The sequence below is a fragment of the Podarcis filfolensis genome (assembly GCF_964270895.1).
Source record: "Podarcis filfolensis genome assembly, chromosome: 6".
NCBI classification, from domain to species: domain Eukaryota; kingdom Metazoa; phylum Chordata; class Lepidosauria; order Squamata; family Lacertidae; genus Podarcis; species Podarcis filfolensis.
The window spans coordinates 24,158,782-24,178,197 of record NC_139609.1 but is presented as its reverse complement, the minus strand read 5'-3'; the positions used below and the strand labels follow the sequence as shown (position 1 = coordinate 24,178,197).

Below are 19,416 nucleotides of genomic sequence, written 5' to 3'. Positions count from 1 at the left end.
ACAGGTTTGCTTTATTTCCCCATTGTGAGGGGAAAGATTTTGGGAAGTTGAAAGCAACATAACAAAGCTGAAGCTTTGATTTGGCAAACTGTTACTAAGCAGTAAATGCAGTTCAATCAATTTTAAATATCAACCTTTGCAGATCACAGAAGGAAGGAAAGTGTCTTCAAGGTCAGGGAAAGAATGACTACTGCCATAGATGATTTCATTTGCCATGTGGTAATTTCTGAGGTGGAGGCTAAGGTGTCATTAATGGGCTGTTCTCCATCCTCTGCCTTGCGACAGGTTGAGCCACCCAGTTCTTCCCTGCTATTTGTTACATTGCTCTCAGAGTCCTACACTACAAGGTTGCAGGACAGAGCCACAAGTACCAAGGCTGACCAGAAACAGGATTATTAAGGTAGGTTGCTGGAATTCTAAACAGTTTCCCCTTGTACCATTGATTTTCATAGACACTGAATTGTACTTAATGGAATGTCTTGACTGAAATGTTTTAAACCGGAGAATAAAGCCAGGCTTTGATATTGAACCCTGATAGGTGGACCCAAACTGGCTTGTTTGGGTTGTATTTTATTCAGAAAGTAAAGTTTGGGATGGAAAAGTGACATAACTGAATGCATGTTTAAGGTATTTGTTGTTACTATTAACTGAGGGGTTAAACCAAGATGTTGAGGATCAAGTAGCTGAGAAAAGTTAATGCAGATAATGCAGGTTTATGGTGTATATAGTCCTATGAAGTCAAGCCAAGTTAAATGTGAAGATTGATGGGCAATTGGGCATACATTCTGTTAACAGCAAGAAAATGAATATGGAAACATACAGTTCATTGAAGGAAGAGAAATCTTAATGCCTCCACTTCCTACATAAAATTCAATGGCCTTAAGCAGGAATTATCTCCATGTATCTGAAGAATGCAGGCAATTACTTTACTTCAACGAAATTGCTCTTTATTTTCACTCCGAATTGCACAAGTTCTCGGGTGGTAAATATACACATTTCTTTCTCAATCTGAATTTGCATTTGCATTTCCTTGCACAACATTGCTAGCCTAGTCCAACCAGCTGAAAAAAGAGTGGGTTGTTGCTGTGACCGAGAAACAGGCCCACAGACCTGTCTGGGTGCATTCATTGTGGGCCCCTCCTGGTAATCTTCATGCATCTGGAAGAAAGTGGGATGGTCCAAAGTATACGTTTCATATTGGGCCTGGAAACGCCTGTTGAGAGGCAATTCAGGTCAGAAGACATGTGAGATCCCCTGCAAGATGAAGGATCCTACTGAACACTGAAGAGAGATGTGCAAGTTTGTCAATCATTTGAGCCCAAAGCAAGGGTTGAAGGGAGCTGCTGCACAAAGCACAACCTCTGAGTTGACCTCTCCCTGTCCCACAGGAGAAGGACTGTGAATAAGACGGGTCAATGTTTAGAGTGATTCTGCAGCGGCTAGTCTATACACTGGGTCTCTCTTCCTGGCTGCCAAGACTCCCTTGACCCCACTTTCTCCAAAGAACTATTACACTAGCTGCACTGAATACTCGTGCCTACACTTCACTGAAGGTATTTCCTCATGGGGAGGGTCTAAGCAGTAAGTCATGGAGTGTGAGGTCAACCCAAGCTCTATCTCTGCACTAGTCTTGGTGTTGTTGGGTGGATACACATTGCCTCTTCTCTGGAGACATTGGGAGCATAGCAATGGTAGTGGGATTGTTGTCAGAGATCAAGATCTCCTACCTGAGTGATAGTCTTCCGTATCCTAGGGAAAAGGCTGCCTTGATCTCCAACAGGGTCATTGGAATTGGACACTGTGATGGAGAATAACTTCTCCTCCATCTGCAATATAACTGGCCCTATGTCAAAGGTCCCAGTGCCTTTCCAGCATTGGCTGGCTTGCATCAAAGTCAGCAAAAGGTCTCATGATAAGCAATAATTCCCATCCCTTCTTCTGGCCTTCCACCATTGCCTGTGCTGATAGGCTGAGATGGCAGGAATCGGAGCCACATATCTGGCCTATACAGTGGTACCTCGTTTCTTGAATGTAATCCATTCTGGAAGACTGTTCAAGTTCCGAAACGTTCGAAAACCGAGGCGCAAAGGGCTGCCTGCAAATTCAATTGAGAAAATTGAAAAACACACAGTGGAAGCCATTCAACTTTCAAAGTGCGTTTGAAAACGGAAGCATTTGCTTCCGGGTTTTCACCTTTTGGGTTCTGAAACGTTCGTCAAGAGAGATGTTTGAGAACCGAGGTACCACTGTACTTGAGATGTAAGAATGAGTTTTCACTGCTTGGGGTCCATTTCATGTATGTGTTCAATATACAGTGGTACCTCGGGTTACATACGCTTCAGGTTACACAGTTCGCTAACCCAGAAATAGTGCTTCAGGTTAAGAACTTTGCTTCAGGATAAGAACAGAAATCGGGCTCCAGTGGTGCGGCGGCAGCAGGAGGCCCCATTAGCTAAAGTGGTGCTTCAGGTTAAGAACAGTTTCAGGTTAAGAACGGACCTCCAGAACGAATTAAGTACTTAACCTGAGGTACCACTGTATTTTGCATTTGTTGAATCTTTAATGCAAGGATTTGGGGAACATGTCCTGCTGTGGGATGTGGTTGTGCGAGTGTGATTCAAGGTGCCCATTGGAGAGCTGTTGTGACATGTCTGGAAAGACCACAGTTCAGTGGCTGAACACACAGGGTGGTACCGAGCTAACTTGTTCCTTCAGCTCAGGGAATTCTGCTTGTGCAACAGGACATTATGCCTCTCTGCCCCTGCACACACCCCTAAAACAGTTCTGGAGGTTCCCTCAGCCCTCTAGAGCAGATATGGGGATGATGTGGAGCATGAGCAGGGAGAGAACAGGGCGAGTTCCTTGTGGTGATAGCACATTAGTTGGATGCCATCCATGCTCTCCATACAGAAGGTTCCAGGTTCAATTCCTGACATCTCCAGTTTAAAAAAGAAATGTTGGCGGGTATAACAGAGTGTTTTATAAGGCTTCACCATTTTTTGCCCAGCTTAATCCCTGCTTCCAAGCAGCCACATAACTTACATATATCTCAGCCAGTCTGCTCCCAGTCAGAAATGAAAGACCAAGAAGACTTTCCCCAGAGTCTGTCATTTATTTGGTGACAAGCCAGAGCATGTAAATCTATTGAGTATCTTAAGCAGCATTCCTGTTTACCAGTTTTTCCAGACCGGCTAATTTGAATGCAATGGAGTCAGAGTATCGATGGGTGCACACAGACTAATTTGAGTAGCAAAACACTTTGGAAGAACGTTCGGTTTCATGTTGGACCAACAATTTTGTGCCTGGGACTGAACTTAATTGGAACTGGTTCTGTTAGTTCGCTGCCACAGCTGGCAATAAACAGCACAGATTGGATTGGTATTGTGTTGTTCAAAATGCCTCCCCCTGTCCATTCGCCAGAGCAACATTTGCAATAATAAAAAGGAGTTGCTGGGCACTTTTAATAATAAGTTAATGGATGAATTTTCGTCTAACTGAATAAATGTAAATAAACAAAATGCCCATCTGAAACCTGAGGAGAGTCTCAAGTCTGAGGACTGAATCAGCCATGCAACTACACATATATATTGTGTGTGTCATTAGTAGTGTGACAATTAGTGTGGGGAAACAGACTCACTACCTAAGAGAAACAAAAGCACTAACTCCTGTTTTTAAAGTGCATTTGGGTGCACTATAATTAGAACAGAATCAAGTATATTAGCTTTATGAGTCAGATGAAAATGGTTTCAAAAGAGCTCTAACTCAGGGTTTAAACTGGGAATACCGATTATTTACTCACTATATTGCCATGACAGCTCACAGGAGTTGGAATTGCAGGCGTTAGTAGAACTCTTTTACCTAGGAAGTCAGGTGACTTGTGGATATCCAATGAACTTCCTCCTGCCTTCTCTTATATGACCTCTGAGAATTCCTGAGCAATTTTTGATACACTTTTAGGAAACACGACACATGGCCGGCCCTCCTTTGCAGCAAGAATGGAACTAAATATTTATTATTCTTATTTATAATTTTCATTTATGAGAAACATTTCAAACAGAATCATCTTTACATATCATATTTCAACTTCCCTCTCCCTCTTTCTGTGGTTCCTTATATTTACTCTATTTTTCTACATATCTCAATTTAAATCTATTTTATATTTTATTTCCATCCATTTCTCTTTTTTAAAATTTTTTGCATGTTTTTACATTAATCCTGCTAATGTCTTAATTTGTTTACGATGAATTTGAAAATATTCAATAAATGATTTCCGTTCCCCCTTAAAGACTTTGTTATCTTGATTTCTTATTTTTCCAGTAAGTTTGGCCATTTCTGCATTTTCCGTTAGTTTCTGTAGCCATTCTTCTTTCAACAGGACGTCTTCCTCTTTCCATCTTTGGGCAAATACCATTCTTGCAGCAGTGGTTGCATACATAGATAAAATTTTATGGTGCTTAGGTAACTCCAATCCCATAATGCCTAAAAGAAAAGCTTCTGGGGTGTTTTTTGTTTTTGTTTTTTTACAAAAGCTATCTTAAAACTCTTTTTCAATTCATTATGTATCATTTCCCAGTAAGCTTGTATCTTACTACAGCTCCACCACATATGGAAAAAGGTACCTTTATTCTCTTTATATTTCCAACACTTACGCAATTTTGATTTGCACATTTTAGCTAATCTACTAGGTGTTAGATACCATTTATAACATTTTCATATATATGTTTCTTAAACCATAACATGCTGTAAACTAAATAAACCCAGCCAACAATATATGACTGAAGATGAAAATGTGAATGAACAGTTTGCTACCTAAGTAGCTAAATGAAGAACAGACACAAACATGTTTCATTCCACCAGCTACACCCACAACCTACGTTTAAAGAGCATTGCTCTCCCATCCACCAAAGGATCCTGCGAAATCATAGCAAATTGAGGTTCTGCCCCCCTAACAAAAGGCCTGCCCCCTAACAAAGATCCTTGCTATTCCCATGTGTGAAATGTTAAGAATGCTGGGAATTGTAGTGCTCTGAGGGGGAAACCACACTTCCTGTTACGTACTGAGTTGAATAGGATTCAGAATGCAGCAGTCTGATTGGTCGTAGAACAATAGGGTCCAGAATGCAGCAGTCTGATTGGTCTACAGGAGCCACCCAATCCAGCTCCAGGTGGAAGTGAATCCGCAACCTGATTGGCCTACAGGTGAATCCCGGAATCAGCCAATCACATGGGGCCCATTGTGTAAATAATGTATATAAAGCAGACATTCTAGGGGAACTTCCATTCCTCACCACTATGAGCTGAATAAAGAGCATGAAATCCACTCTCGACTCTTGAGTATATTTCACTTCCCATGATTCTCTGGGGGAAGCAATGTGCTTTAAATTCCTGGTGGGGTTGTGACTTTCCATCATTCTTTCTACTGCTTCTGCCTACCCTCTTTGGTTGGGTCCAGTTCCAAAGTTTTCTTTCCAGACAGAGAACTATTTTCTCAACTGTTTCCTTAAGGCATTAGAGGGTTAATTCTCAAGAGGAATTAACCCCACCTGCTTCCCTTCAGAACAGCACCCCATTATTTGGTAATTACAGACAGGAGTGCCCTTCAGCAATTCAACCTAGCAGTCTAAAGTTTCTTTCGGATTGCCTCGTGGATTTTGCCAGCTAACATGTCCCAAGCAGCTGTTTATTTAAAGAAAAGAGTTTCAAAGATGTCTGCATATTTCTTACAGACACTAGGTTAAATTCCCTAATATTTCAAAGATTCCCCACATCCCTGTTTTAAGGGAGCACGTGTGACACCCTTATTCTGTGGCAACTACAAGATATAATGCCCTCTGGCATTTAAACCAGAACTATAAACCGCCTCTGTGGTTATAGGTTGCCTTAATAAACTATTGTGTTGATTAGTTCTGTCAGGCAGGCAAGTTCAGAAAAAGTCAACTGTTTCTTAATTCATTGAATATGGGCTTCATATGACTGTGGGCGGAAGATTAGCAACATGGGATTAAATAATAACAATGCATAACTTTAACTATATATACTATTATTGCTGAAACTTAACCAAGATCCATAGAGCTGAACTTATGCACACAGCATGCCATTCTTGGTCTGCTATGCTACTCTATTTGGACCATGAGGCCCTTTTGGGCAAGCCAGCCTCTTTGGATTTTCAGGTCTTTAAAAGTGGGAGATATATACTAGAGCTCACACATTATCTGGTGAAACTTAGTTTGGGTTAATAAAGTTGGTGAGGTCCAGTGGAAGCCGAAACAGCACTGTACTTTGAGTTTTTGAGGGTTTGAGCAACTGATGACAAAAGATACTGACTCGTTCCTCTTGTCCTTGGGTCTCCTTCTTGTAATACAGAAATACCATTGAGCTTTTTCACATACTAAATACGCAAGCAAAGTCCAGTTTGAATAGGTAAGGTTTGCTTATCAAAAGTGCTACGTCCATAATAAAATTGCTTTTACTAATATAATCATAATTAAGCAAATAACTGAATATAACAAAGCTACATACTCTTATTACCATTAACATTTAATTGAATTAAATGTTCTTTGTACATTGGTGTCAGCCATGGTTCCTCCACCTTCTTATAAATAGCTTTATTCTCTTTCTTCAGATGGAGAAGTATTATTCCTTCGTGGTCATTTTTTGTGCTGTCTTCCTGCCCAAGGCCCTTGGATTTCCATACAAAGATGTTTCAATAGATTGTTTCTCCATGTTGCCGAATTGTGGAGGAGGACCACAGACATCTACTCCACCGTATGTCGTCTCTGTATCATTTGATAGATATGATCCAGGAAATGAAATACAAGGTACAATACATAATCTGCTAACGTTGTGGATCAGAGATAGTTAATGAGTAGGAATGGGGGAGAAATGTGATTCAGTTCATTTTAAAAAAGCAAATCTACCAAATGTGTACTTCCAGAACTGCTCTTTCATGTATATGTGATTTTATATTATGTTATCTCGCCTTGAGCTTTTAAATTTTGTAATTGGCATTTTTTAAAATTTTTATACTGGTCATTGACCATAATAAAATGACTTGACTTGCACTTCCAGAACAATGCAAGAACCAAAACACAGCCATTCATCAAAATTCACACTTCTCCAAATTTTCTAGTTAAGTAATTGCAGCTTTCTGGTTAAGTAATGTGTCAAAAAATCATGTATTAGAGCATATATTAGTGAAAATGCACTATATTAGACAAAAATGTTCTGGATCGGGGAATTCCTTAAATAGGAAGGTGCTACAGCTAGATTATTGTACCGTTTTGTTCTTTGAAGTTAGGTTATGTAGCAAAATATATTTCAGGATTCTGTGGTGGAGTCCAGTTGTTTGAATGCTGTAATTCCACAGTGCAGAAAAAACATAGGAGTTACTGAGCAGAGAACCTGAGCTTCTTTCTGGGTATTTAAACTCAAACTTGAAATGGAAATAAATGCCGATGCATGTTGTCTTTTCATGAGAGCGGTGTTTCTTTGATGTAATGAACTCGCAGAAGACACACTGGAGATGAGAACATATCAGATTCCTGAAGCTATTCAGAGGCGATTGCTATTCACTGCCATGGATGTAAATCATCCTGGTTTTCTAAATGCTGCAATCAGTAAAGTTTCTGACTGAGACAAACCTGCTCTGCAAAAATGAAAGACCCAAGCGATCAAAGGGGGAAATTCAGATGCGTAGTTTAACTCTGTTAAAAGTCATTATATTAAATTTATCTGTTGGTTTCCCCCAGTGACTCTAGAAGGAACGTCGTCTGCTGGATTCACAGCATTTATGGTACAGGCTCGGGAAATTGATGGCAATGTTCCCGTTGGCATGTTTCGCATCAGGGATCCAAATACGCAAGGCTACCCATGTGCCAACATGACGGTATGTGTTCATTTAACATGAGAAATTGCTTTCTTGATGGTGCCAGAGTGGTATCCATTAGCCTCATAACAGAATGTATCATTGCTCTGTTTCTTCCTTTTCTTTAAAAATACGGAAGATGTACCGTATTTTTCTGTGTATTGGATGAGGTTTTTTTGACTCAAAAATCATGTCCAAAAACTGGGGTCATCCAATACATGGATAGTGGCATGGGGGGCAGGGAGATGTGGGGTGCCACCAGCCATTTGGTTGGCTGGAGCGCGGCTTCCCCCGATGCCACAGCGAGCGGGGAGCAATCTGGTGGGTGTTTCCTGCCCACAGCTGACCGGGCGGACAGGCTGAACAACTTTGGGCCATCTCCCCTTATTTTCTTAAAACTGAGTCCCCCCCAAAAGTGGGGGTCTTATACATGGGGGCGTCTTATAGATGGAAAAATACGGTACCTGTCTTCCTCCTTTTTCATAACCAAACTATTTGTGATAGGCAAGGCAGTTTTCCGCCAGGGCATCTGCCAAGGACACATGTGTTTATAGAGCTGGGATAAATTTGCTTCTCAAAAATTTCCTGTGTGGATTTTAATGGCAAATATTCTTGAAAACTGAATATCCAGCACATATTTGATATTTAATGGTGGCATTGTGCATACATTGGTTTTGATGGTATCTGGTAGCTGAAATGCGATAGCAGTCAATGTTTGCTGGCACCTGACATTTAGTGGTCAGTACCTGGTGCTATCCTACAGGTGGCTTGCAATTAGGGAACATTCTGGAAACACCTTCTTAAATAGATAAAAACTCACAGCCAAAATTTTATGAAACTTTGAGTTAATATCAACACTAGAAGCCGAATTGCAAAGTATGAAAATCAATTTCATGTTTTCAGATTTAAATGCTGTTGAAAGGTCATTCAACTGTAAGAGTAGCCTAGGCTGTAATCCTGTACCAGTGTTTTCCTGGGAGTAAGCCCCACTGAACTTAATGGCACCTACTTTTGAATAGACATGGATAGGATTGCACTTTTAGAACACAATTCTACACACATCGGCTCAGAAATAAGTCCTGTTGAGTTCAGTGGGGTTACTCCCAATCTCGGGTAAGTAGCTATAGGACTGCAGCCTTAATTAGTGATCTCGTTTCAACTATAGCATGAAGAACAATTTGCCTCAAATATTGTTTTTGAGCTGTGTGTGTTTTTTTTTACTTGTGTGTCTGGATTCTGTTTCATTTGCCTTCTCCTTTCAGAATTCAGCAGTAAGTCACACGAGTCCCAGCGTAAAACGCAAAGTCACAACTACTTGGGTTGCTCCTCAGGGTACGAATAAGATTCGCCTTATGTAAGTTGTGGATTTCTTGCTATGCAATATTTATCGAGGGACTTTAGTTCTTCTTTGAAAAAGCAACAAAATATATCAAGGTTGCATGTGTGGTCATATATTTGGAAATCACAAATGTTTATGCAGGCAGGTGCACGACCTTCGTGGTAGTGGCACCTTCCTTGTGGAATGCCTTCCCTTTAGATGTCAAGGAGATAAAGAACTACATAACTTTTAGAAGACATCTGAAGGCGGCCCTGTATCAGGAAGTTTTTAATGTTTGATTATTATTATTATTATTATTATTTATTTTATTTATACCCTGCCCATCTGGCTGGGTTTCCCCAGCCACTCTGGGCAGCTCCCAACAAAATATTTAAAATAGAATCAAACATTAAAAACTTCCCTAAAGGAAGGGCTGCCTTCAGATGTCTTCTAAAAGTTAGATAGCTGTTTATTTTCTTGACATCTGATGGGAGGGCGTTCCACAGGGCGGGCGCCACTACAGAGAAGGCCCTCTGCCTGTAACCTCACATCTAGCAGTGAGGGAACCACCAGAAGGCCCTTGGTGCTGGACCTCAGACTAATACATAGTGATGTATTACTATGTTTTTATATATGCTGTAACCCGCCCAGAGTAGCTGGGGAAATAGATAATTCTGGACTGAAAAGTATAATGCAAATTCCCCTGTGAAAAAATTTTTATGTATAATATATATGATATTATGTAGCTCATTAGAGAAAAGTCTCCACACTAGAAATAGTGATGATTTCTTGGTGTTTTTTCTCCCCTCTCAGGGCTACTTTTCTTCAAGATTATGATACCTATTGGGTTGGCGTTCATAGCAAAACTCTCTCACCCAGATTTTCAGAAGTGGCTAATATTTCCAAACCCATCAATGATTCCAAACCCATCAACGCTTCCAAACCCATCAGTGATTCCAAACCCATCAATGTTTCAATGGCAGCCAATAGCTCAGACCTAGCCAATGATTCTGTGGCATCAACAGTTTCTGATATTACTGATGATTCTGATGAGTACGATGATGATTTTGATTTCAACACCCTCCTTGGTGACACTGAGGCAGTTTATGACAATGAGATACCTGTTGATTCTGAGGCGACGCCGGACTCCAGAATAGAAAATGCCACAGAAAAGAGCAGGAGGAAGGTATTTGTGAAATACTTATTACAAACCAAAGGAGGGGCGTAATTCAGCTGAACAGAACAAGTGCATGTTTTTCAAACACTTGATCATGAATGTTGTGAATATGACCTACCATTATGTTCCTTTAGCAGTATGGTTGTATCTTCTGTATGGCTGCTTCTTGCCACATCACTCCAGTAACTTAAGAAATGGAGGAGACCCTTTAGAAGGGACTCATTTATTCAGAATCAGATGCCAGTCTGTCAGAATTTCTGCTGAGGCTGCAACACTGGAACAGGCAGTAACAAAAGTCAAATTTGATTATTTTTCTAGCACTTATTTTATTGGAACAGTATAAGATGACTAGATTCTAAGAACTGGTAACATTATTTATAGGATCTTTTGTTGTTGTAGTTTAGTCGTTTAGTCATGTCTGACTCTTCGTGACCCCATGGACCAGAGCATGCCAGGCACTTCTGTCCTCCACTGCCTCCCGCAGTTTGATCAAACTCATGCTGGTAGCTTCAAGAACACCATCCAACCATCTCATCCTCTGTTGTCCCCTTCTCCTTGTGCCCTCCATCTTTCCCAACATCAGGGTCTTTTCCAGGGAGTCTTCTCTTCTCATGAGGTGGCCAAAGTATTGGAGCCTCAGCTTCACGATCTGTCCTTCCAGTGAGCACTCAGGGCTGATTTCCTTCAGAATGGATACGTTTGATCTTCTTGCAGTCCATGGGACTCTCAAGAGTCTCCTCCAGCACCATAATTCAAAAGCATCAATTCTTCGGCGATCAGCTTTCTTTATGGTCCAGCTCTCACTTCCATACATCACTACTGGGAAAACCATAGCTTTTACTATACGGACCTTTGTTGGCAAGGTGATGTCTCTACTTTTTAAGATGCTATCTAGGTTTGACATTGCTTTTCTCCCAAGAAGCAGGCGTCTTTTAATTTCGTGACTGCTGTCACCATCTGCAGTGATCATGGAGCCCAAGAAAGTAAAATCTCTTACTGCCTCCATTTCTTCCCCTTCTATTTGCCAGGAGGTGATGGGACTAGTGGCCATGATCTTCGTTTTTTTTATGCTGAGTTTCAGACCATATTCTGCGCTCTCCTCCTTCACCCTCAATAAAAGGTTCTTTAATTCCTCCTCACTTTCTGCCATCAAGGTTGTGCCATCTGCATATCTGAGGCTGTTGATATTTCTTCCGGCAATCTTAATTCCGGCTTCGGATTCATCCAGCCCAGCCTTTCGCATGATGAATTCTGCATATAAGTTAAATAACCAGGGAGACAATATACAGCCTTGTCGTACTCCTTTCCCAATTTTGAACCAATCAGTTGTTCCATATCCAGTTCTAACTGTAGCTTCTTGTCCCACATAGAGATTTCTCAGGAGACAGATGAGGTGATCAGGCACTCCCATTTCTTTAAGAACTTGCCATAGTTTGCTGTGGTCGACACAGTCAAAGGCTTTTGCATAGTCAATGAAGCAGAAGTAGATGTCTTTCTGGAACTCTCTAGCTTTCTCCATAATCCAGCGCATGTTTGCAATTTGGTCTCTGGTTCCTCTGCCTCTTCTAAATCCAGCTTGCACTTCTGGGAGTTCTCGGTCCACATACTGCTTGAGCCTTCCTTGTAGAATTTTAAGTATAACCTTGCTAGCGTGTGAAATGAGTGCAATTGTGCAGTAGTTGGAGCATTCTTTGGCACTGCCCTTCTTTGGGATTGGGATGTAGACTGATCTTCTCCAATCCTTTGGCCACTGCTGAGTTTTCCAAACTTGCTGGCATATTGAGTGTAGCACCTTAACAGCATCATCTTTTAAAATTTTAAATAGTTCAGCTGGAATATCATCACTTCCACTGGCCTTGTTATTTGCAGTGCTTTCTAAGGCCCATTTGACTTCACTCTCCAGGATGTCTGGCTCAAGGTCAGCAACCACACTACCTGGGGTGTACGACACATCCATATCTTCCTGGTATAATTCCTCTGTGTATTCTTGCCACCTCTTCTTGATGTCTTCTGCTTCTGTTAGGTCCTTACCACTTTTGTCCTTTATTATGGTAATCCTTGTACGAAATGTTCCTTTCATATTTCTGATTTTCTTGAACAGATCTCTGGTTCTTCCCATTCTGTTGTTTTCCTCTATTTCTTTGCATTGCTCATTTAAGAAGGTCTTCTTGTCTCTCCTTGCTATTCTTTGGAAATCTGCATTCAATTTCCTGTATCTTTCACTATCTCCCTCGCATTTTGCTTGTCTTCTCTCCCCCGCTATTTGTAAGGCCTCGTTGGACAGCCACTTTGCTTTCTTGCATTTCTTTTTCATTGGGATGGTTTTAGTTGCTGCCTCCTGTATAATGTTGTGAGCCTCCACCCATAGTTCTTCAGGTACTCTGTCCAGCAAATCTAAATCCTTAAACCTGTTCCTCACTTCCACTGTGTATTCATAAGGGATTTGGTTTAGATTGTATCTTACCGGCCCAGTAGTTTTTCCTACTTTCTTCAGTTTAAGCTTGAATTTTGCTATAAGAAGTTGATGATCTGAGCCACAGTCAGCTCCAGGTCTTGTTTTTGCTGACTGTATAGAGCTTCTCCATCTTTGGCTGCAGAGAATATAATCAATCTGATTTCGATGTTGCCCATCTGGTGATGTAGAGTCGTCTCTTGTGTTGTTGGAAAAGCGTGTTTGTGATGACCAGCTTGTTCTCTTGACAGAACTCTATTAGCCTTTGCCCTGCTTCGTTTTGATCTCCAAGGCCAAACTTGCCAGTTGTTCCTTTTATCTCTTGACTCCTTATTTTAGCATTCCAATCCCCTATAATGAGAAGAATATCCTTCTTTGGTGTCATTTCTATAAGGTCTTGTAAGTCTTCATAGAATTGGTCAATTTCAGTTTCTTCAGCACCAGTAGTTGGTGCATAAACTTGGATTACTGTGATGTTAAAAGGTCTGCCTTGGATTCGTATCGAGATCATTCTATCATTTTTGAGATTGCATCCCAGTACAGCTTTCGCCACTCTTTTGTTGACTATGAGGGCCACTCCATTTCTTTTACAGGTTTCTTGCCCACAGTGGTAGATATGATAGTCATCCGAACTGAATTCACCCATTCCCGTCCATTTTAGTTCACTGATGCCCAGGATTTCAATATTTATTCTTGCCATCTCATTTTTGACCACATCCAACTTACCCAGGTTCATGGTTCTTACATTCCAGGTTCCTATGCAATATTTTTCTTTACAGCATTGGACTTTCCTTTCGCTTTTCGCTTCCAGGCATATCCGCAACTGAGCGTCCTTTCGGCTTTGGCCCAGGCGCTTCATCAGCTCTGGATCTACTTGTACTTGTCCTCCGCTCTTCCCCAGTAGCATGTTGGACACCTTCCGACCTGAGGGGCTCATCTTCCAGCGTCATAACTTTTATATGCCTGTTGTCTTTGTCCATGGAGTTTTCTTGGCAGGGATACTGGAGTGGCTTGCCGGTTCCTCCTCCAGGTGGATCACGTTTGGTCAAAACTCTCCACTATGACCTGTTCATCTTGGGTACCCTGCTCGGCATAGTTCATAGCTTCTCTGAGTTATTCAAGCCCCTTCGCCACGGCAAGGCAGTGATCCATGAAGGGGTATAGGATCTTAAGAACCTTTATTTTGAGTGATTTCAAGCACCCAGTTTGCCCCTGCTCTCAGGTGGCAGGTATTACATATACCATGGAGCAGAGATGCGGGGGGGAGGGGCAGAAAATTAAATCAGTTCATGTTAAGTTGTGGGTGAACATATCAGACGACACAACGATTCTTCAAACAGCTCTTGTTTATTCACAGACCAGGACAGAACTGAACTGAAGGGTTCAGTCAGCCTGCTTATATAGAGCTCCAGTACAATGTAACTGTAACAATTTTCTAAAACTATCCAATCACAGAACGTCACTTTCGATCCCTTATTTGCATAACTATCTACAATAACCCCCTGCTGGCCCAGGGTGAGAACTTCAGTACATAACAGTTCACACTTAAATGGAAGCCTACAAAAGTTGCACTTGCCAAACCAATATGCAAACTAAAACACAGTATTCTTCTAAAGTTCTCATTTCTCTGATGCAGTCCTCCAACCGAAGAATGCAAGCAGAAATTTGTACGTAATTGAAAAGTGCACACGAGAATGTTTATCAGTCTGCTTGCAGAAATCAAAACTGTATATGTTAGGAGAAAAACACAGGAAAATGAAAACAAATGTGCACACAAGCTTTTTCCCCTTAATTGCAAATGTATGTGGAAAGGTGGCAAACCAAATTTAAGATTTAGAAAAAGATAAACTAAAAATGATGGGATTTGTGCGTCCTCACCACTGAGGTGCCACAATAAACAGTACCCCCATGAAGGAGTGTGTGGATTTATGAATGGAATAAAAAACACCTCGGATTGATCGATCGATCGATCAATCAATCAATCAATCAATAATGGAGCATATAACAGGAATGCTATCTTCACTGGCATCCCTGTGGTGATGGTATTCCTACTCCAGTAGCCAGCAGTTAGCTAGTGATTGCAGTACTAGTTTGTTTCCCATTGGTGGGCGATTGTCCGGGTTGGCAAGTGGCTGGTGATGCATGAAGAACCATCAGTTGATGCTGCAGATTTCAAATGCTGCTAAAATGAAGGGCTAATAACATGGTGGAATTGTTGTAAGCAGATCCACCCTTACAGAACCACCAGGTATTCCTTCACAGCTTTGCAACATTTTATTAGGTGCAGTCCCTATTTTACAAAGCGGTATCTCTTTTCTTTTCAGTCCGTTCTGACTGTGAATGTCAACTGTGGCGAGGTAAGAACCTTTTTAAAAAAAGATTCCTCAGTGTTTCCCTCACTGTCAAGATCTTTTTAATTGCGTGCTTATATATTTACTGTGTCTGTAAGCTCACCCATAATATAAAGTTCTCTGTGTGGTTTACCCTAAATAAGTATAAACACAATGGGAATACAAGGTAAAATAAAATCTTACCGTTTAATGAAAAGCAACAAGAAAACAAAACTCTCCACAACCCCAAAGTTGAAGCACAAATTTAAAAACTGAGAGATCCAGCTATGTAAGTTATTTAAAACATTTGGATAAACAGAAAGGGCTAAAAAGGGTGGCACAAGGCGAAACTCTCTGGGAAGACTATTCCATAACTGGGGTACGCCCATCAGGTGTGCAGTAGCACAACTGGACATCTTCATCTGCCCCAGCTGCAACAAAACTTGTCTCTCCCGCATTGGTCTACACAGCCACATCAGGAGCTGCAACCATCCAACAGCTTGACCTCACCCCCAAAGGCACACTCCTTCATCCTCCTTTGTCTCTGGAGACAGACAGATGCCAACCAGTACCATTTCATAAAACAGAACAGCATGCACCTGGGTTGCACTCCTGAAATGTTTAGAACGGCCCACTCTGCTTGAGTTAATCGACTCTTTTCTTTACCTGGTGTGAACAAGTCCACCCAGTTATGCTGGGAAAGAGACATATTTGTACTTGGCAGAAGGCTATAATGCACTTTGACTGGTTAAGTAAAATGAGTGGGCTGAGAACACTGCTTCATTTCACTGCTGTGAGCGCTATAGTACTTGAAATGCATAAGGAAGGCACCAAGTCCCTTTTAATATTACCCCTGGGCCGGCCCTACCATTAGGCAAAATGAGACAAATGCCTCAGGCAACAGATACTGAAGTGGGGAGTAGCACTCCTCTAGACTAGCCTGCAGGAGGCTACAAGGAGAGAAGTGGGGTGTTTCATTGCGTAAACAAGAGTCTGCTGCATAACTGGAAGAGCAGATGTGGCGTTTGCCCGTTCGTTTAGAAAATGTCTGTACAGGGGGGAGATAAAGGGTTAAAATGTAGACCAATAGGAAAGCCGGAGGCGGAGCCTACCTGTTTATAAAAGGGCTTAGCCCAATGTTTGAGTGATCAGTTGGTTGGTTTTAGTGGGTGGGTTGGTTGGGAAAGGCAGTTGGAAAAGCAGTTGGCAGGCAGTTGGCAATAGAGAGACAGTTAGTGCAGTGGGTTCTTGTGTGAGGGGAGGTAGAAGAGATAAAGACAGGATAAAATAAGACTAAGAAGGTAAAGAGTAACAACGTTTGGAATGCAGTTAAAGATTGTTTGTGTCTGCAATAAACTACACTCTTCTTTGTTAACTTGAGAACCTGACTGAGATTTACCGGGGAGGACCTGGTTGGTGGCAGCGGATTAGTGGTGTATGGGTCAATAGTCTGTGAGAAGACTGAGGGTTCCTTACGAACGCCACAGCAGCGTTGAATAGAACCCAAAGTTCTTTAAAAAACAAAACAAAACTTGAACAATCTTATTTTTTCTCAGGCTGGAGCAGTACAGTCAAGCAGTGGTGGTTGTGTCAAGGTAAGCATTATTTCCTTAAAAGGTCCTTATTCCCCTACAGGACACGACAATTATATACACATTTGTCTTAAATTTTTAAAGAATCCTTCTGCACATAAACACTGCAGACAGGTTTTTTATTCGGGTAAGTTTGAAGTGTCAGGCTCATTCTTCCTCATAAAATTATCCGGTCCTTATTAGTGTGTCTTCTGTCTGCGTTCCTGGTGTATCTGCATCAGTACAGCTGGACGCCTTCATCTGCCCTAGATGCAATGAAACATGTCTCTCCCGTATTGTTCTCTACAGCTGTAACCCTCCAACAGTTTACCCCCAAAAGCACACTCCTCCATTTTCTCCCATTTTCTCTCTTCCTGTTTTGACCCAAATAACAGAGAGAGGAATTTTCACTTCTTTCATTTTTTGTTCTTGGTGCCTGCCCAAACAGATCACTTGCCAAAGATTCCACAGAGGCTTTTTAACTCTTCTTCCATGTCTTAAAAATTAAATCAACCTGTGCTGCATTCGAGCGCAGTCAAAGGGTCCACTGAAATGAATTTCAGAGCAGCTCTGTTTATAATGAAATAATTCTTTTTTCCTTTTTTGATCTTTAAATATTAAAGGTTTGGGTTGCATTTATTCCCTCGTCATAATCCCTCATTTATTCCCTCATCATAATCTTAAATTCCTGATTAATTTTCAGAGTACACAAGGATCATCACAGAGCAGTGGCAGCGAAGCCAAGGTAATTGCTGTTTCTTCCTTGCCATTAATTTTTTGTTTCTTCTCAGGACTTGATAGAGCCAAACTACATGTTACACCTCACTACAAACTACACAGTAGCCACAAGTAATGTTAGTCCCATCGCAGCTGTTCCAATCCAAGCAGTCCTGGGGAGGGGACAATTTTACGAAGGAGAAGTGCTGTGTTGCTTCTCCTAACATCCTTGGTGCTGCTCATGCATGGAGGTTTTTTTGCACAATCCACATAAAATAAATTCTCATCAAAATGCCTTCCCATAGTATTTCCCCATTTAAACCAGATTTGCCATTTCTGCAGGGAATCTGATAAGTTAAAAGAAAAAAGTACAGTGGAAACAGCAAATCAAAATTAAACGCTGGGCGTGGGGGTGGGGAATTGTGGAGTTGCACTTTGATGAGGTCAGCGCCATGTGGACACTGGGAGAAACTTGCATGCATGAGCAACAGTAAGTCCACAAAAAGTGCATCTGTTGAGAGCTTCCACACAGCAGTTAAGACAGTGAATGCTTCAAAGTTTTGTATACAGTGGTACCTCTAGTTACGAACTTACAGTATTTTTCACTCTATAAGATGCACCAGACCATAAGACACACCTAGTTTTTGGAGGAGGAAAACAAGAAAAAAAATTTATGAATCCCAGAAGCCAGAACAGCAAGAGGGATCGCTGCGTCTTATGGAGCGAATGCAGGCTGTGCAGCAATCCCTCTTGCTGTTCTGGCTTCTGGGATAGCTGCGCAGCCTGCATTCACTCCATAAGATGCACACACATTTCCCCTTACTTTTTAGGAGGGAAAAAGTGCGTCTTATAGAGCGAAAAATACGGTAATTCGTCCCATTCTTAACCTGAAATTGTTCTTAACCTGAGATACCACTTTAGCTAATGGGGCCTCCCGCTGCCGCCATTTGCACCACGCAATTTCTGTTCTCATCCTGAGGAAAAGTTCTCAAATCGAGGTAAATCTTCCAGGTTAGCGGAGTTTGTAATCTGAAGCATTTGTAACTTGAGGCGTTTGTAACTTGAGGTACCACTGTACTGTGCAGTAGGCTGCAGTCCCCCCCCCCAAAAAAAATTCAGGCTCAGAAATGACTGGCACAATTTTTTCTTTCCAGGTCATAGTGGTCAAAGAAGGAAGCAGCAGCGGAAGCGGCTGTGGTGGGGTAAGTATACACTCGGTCCTCTTGATTCTAGAATTTTGTCCCAGTGTAAATGTTGCATAACACAAGTTGTGCTCGAGGATTCGGTGAACTGTGTTACTGCAAAATAAGAGATTATCCCATTCTATAGCTGCCCCTCTCCAGTGCCGGATTTATGTATAAGCTGAACAAGCTATAGCTTAGGGCCCCACTCTCTTGGGGACCCCTAAAAAAATTAAAGGAAAAAAACTTGGATGTACATTTCCAAAATATAAGATAAAAAACAAATAAAATAAAACCTACATACAGCAGCAGTGTTTTGTGTTGTGTATGGACCTATTAGGTCCATAAATTACCACATAGCATATATCCAACACAGAAAACAGTGACAAATTGTTGTTGACAAAGGACAGCTGGACATATAAAGGGCCCCATTGCCTTCAGTAGCTGAGGGCCTCATCAAACCTAAATCCGGCCCTGCCCCTCTCTGTGTGATTTGATCTATCCAGTTTGATCTATCCATCTGAATGATATAGTCACAGTTGTACCATATCCATGTGCACTGACGTGCCTGCTGACCAGCAAAAAAATAGACAACTGGCTTTTCTTTTGCTCACAGGGAGGAACTGCAAGTGTGTACAACAAGTTTGGCTGCAGAGATGTAAGTACTGGTATGCCTCTTTCTTTTGCGTTTTATTCCTGTTTCCTGCTCAACAACGCAGGGGAAGCTGCCATATACTATGTCAGCCTATTAGTCAATTTCACTCAATATTGTCTATATATCAAGGGTAAAGGTAAAGGGACCCCTG

The 19,416-nt window shown here is 41.5% G+C and overlaps 1 protein-coding gene across 12 annotated transcripts in view; it reads left to right on the top strand.

Annotated features, from left to right (window-relative positions):
• The first annotated feature begins 240 nt into the window (after positions 1-240).
• Positions 241-19,416, top strand: part of LOC310765473 (uncharacterized protein) — a 32,626-nt gene continuing 13,450 nt past the window's right edge. For all 12 annotated transcript variants that reach the window (XM_083620462.1, XM_083620459.1, XM_083620466.1 and 9 more), the window contains exons 1-10: positions 241-400; positions 6,623-6,818; positions 7,749-7,885; positions 9,127-9,218; positions 9,996-10,368; positions 15,136-15,168; positions 16,698-16,736; positions 17,416-17,457; positions 18,584-18,631; positions 19,227-19,268. In XM_083620462.1, the coding sequence (XP_083476588.1) occupies positions 6,623-6,818; positions 7,749-7,885; positions 9,127-9,218; positions 9,996-10,368; positions 15,136-15,168; positions 16,698-16,736; positions 17,416-17,457; positions 18,584-18,631; positions 19,227-19,268 (1,002 nt within the window). In that variant the 5' untranslated portion in view covers positions 241-400. The remainder of the gene's footprint in view (positions 401-6,622; positions 6,819-7,748; positions 7,886-9,126; positions 9,219-9,995; positions 10,369-15,135; positions 15,169-16,697; positions 16,737-17,415; positions 17,458-18,583; positions 18,632-19,226; positions 19,269-19,416) is intronic.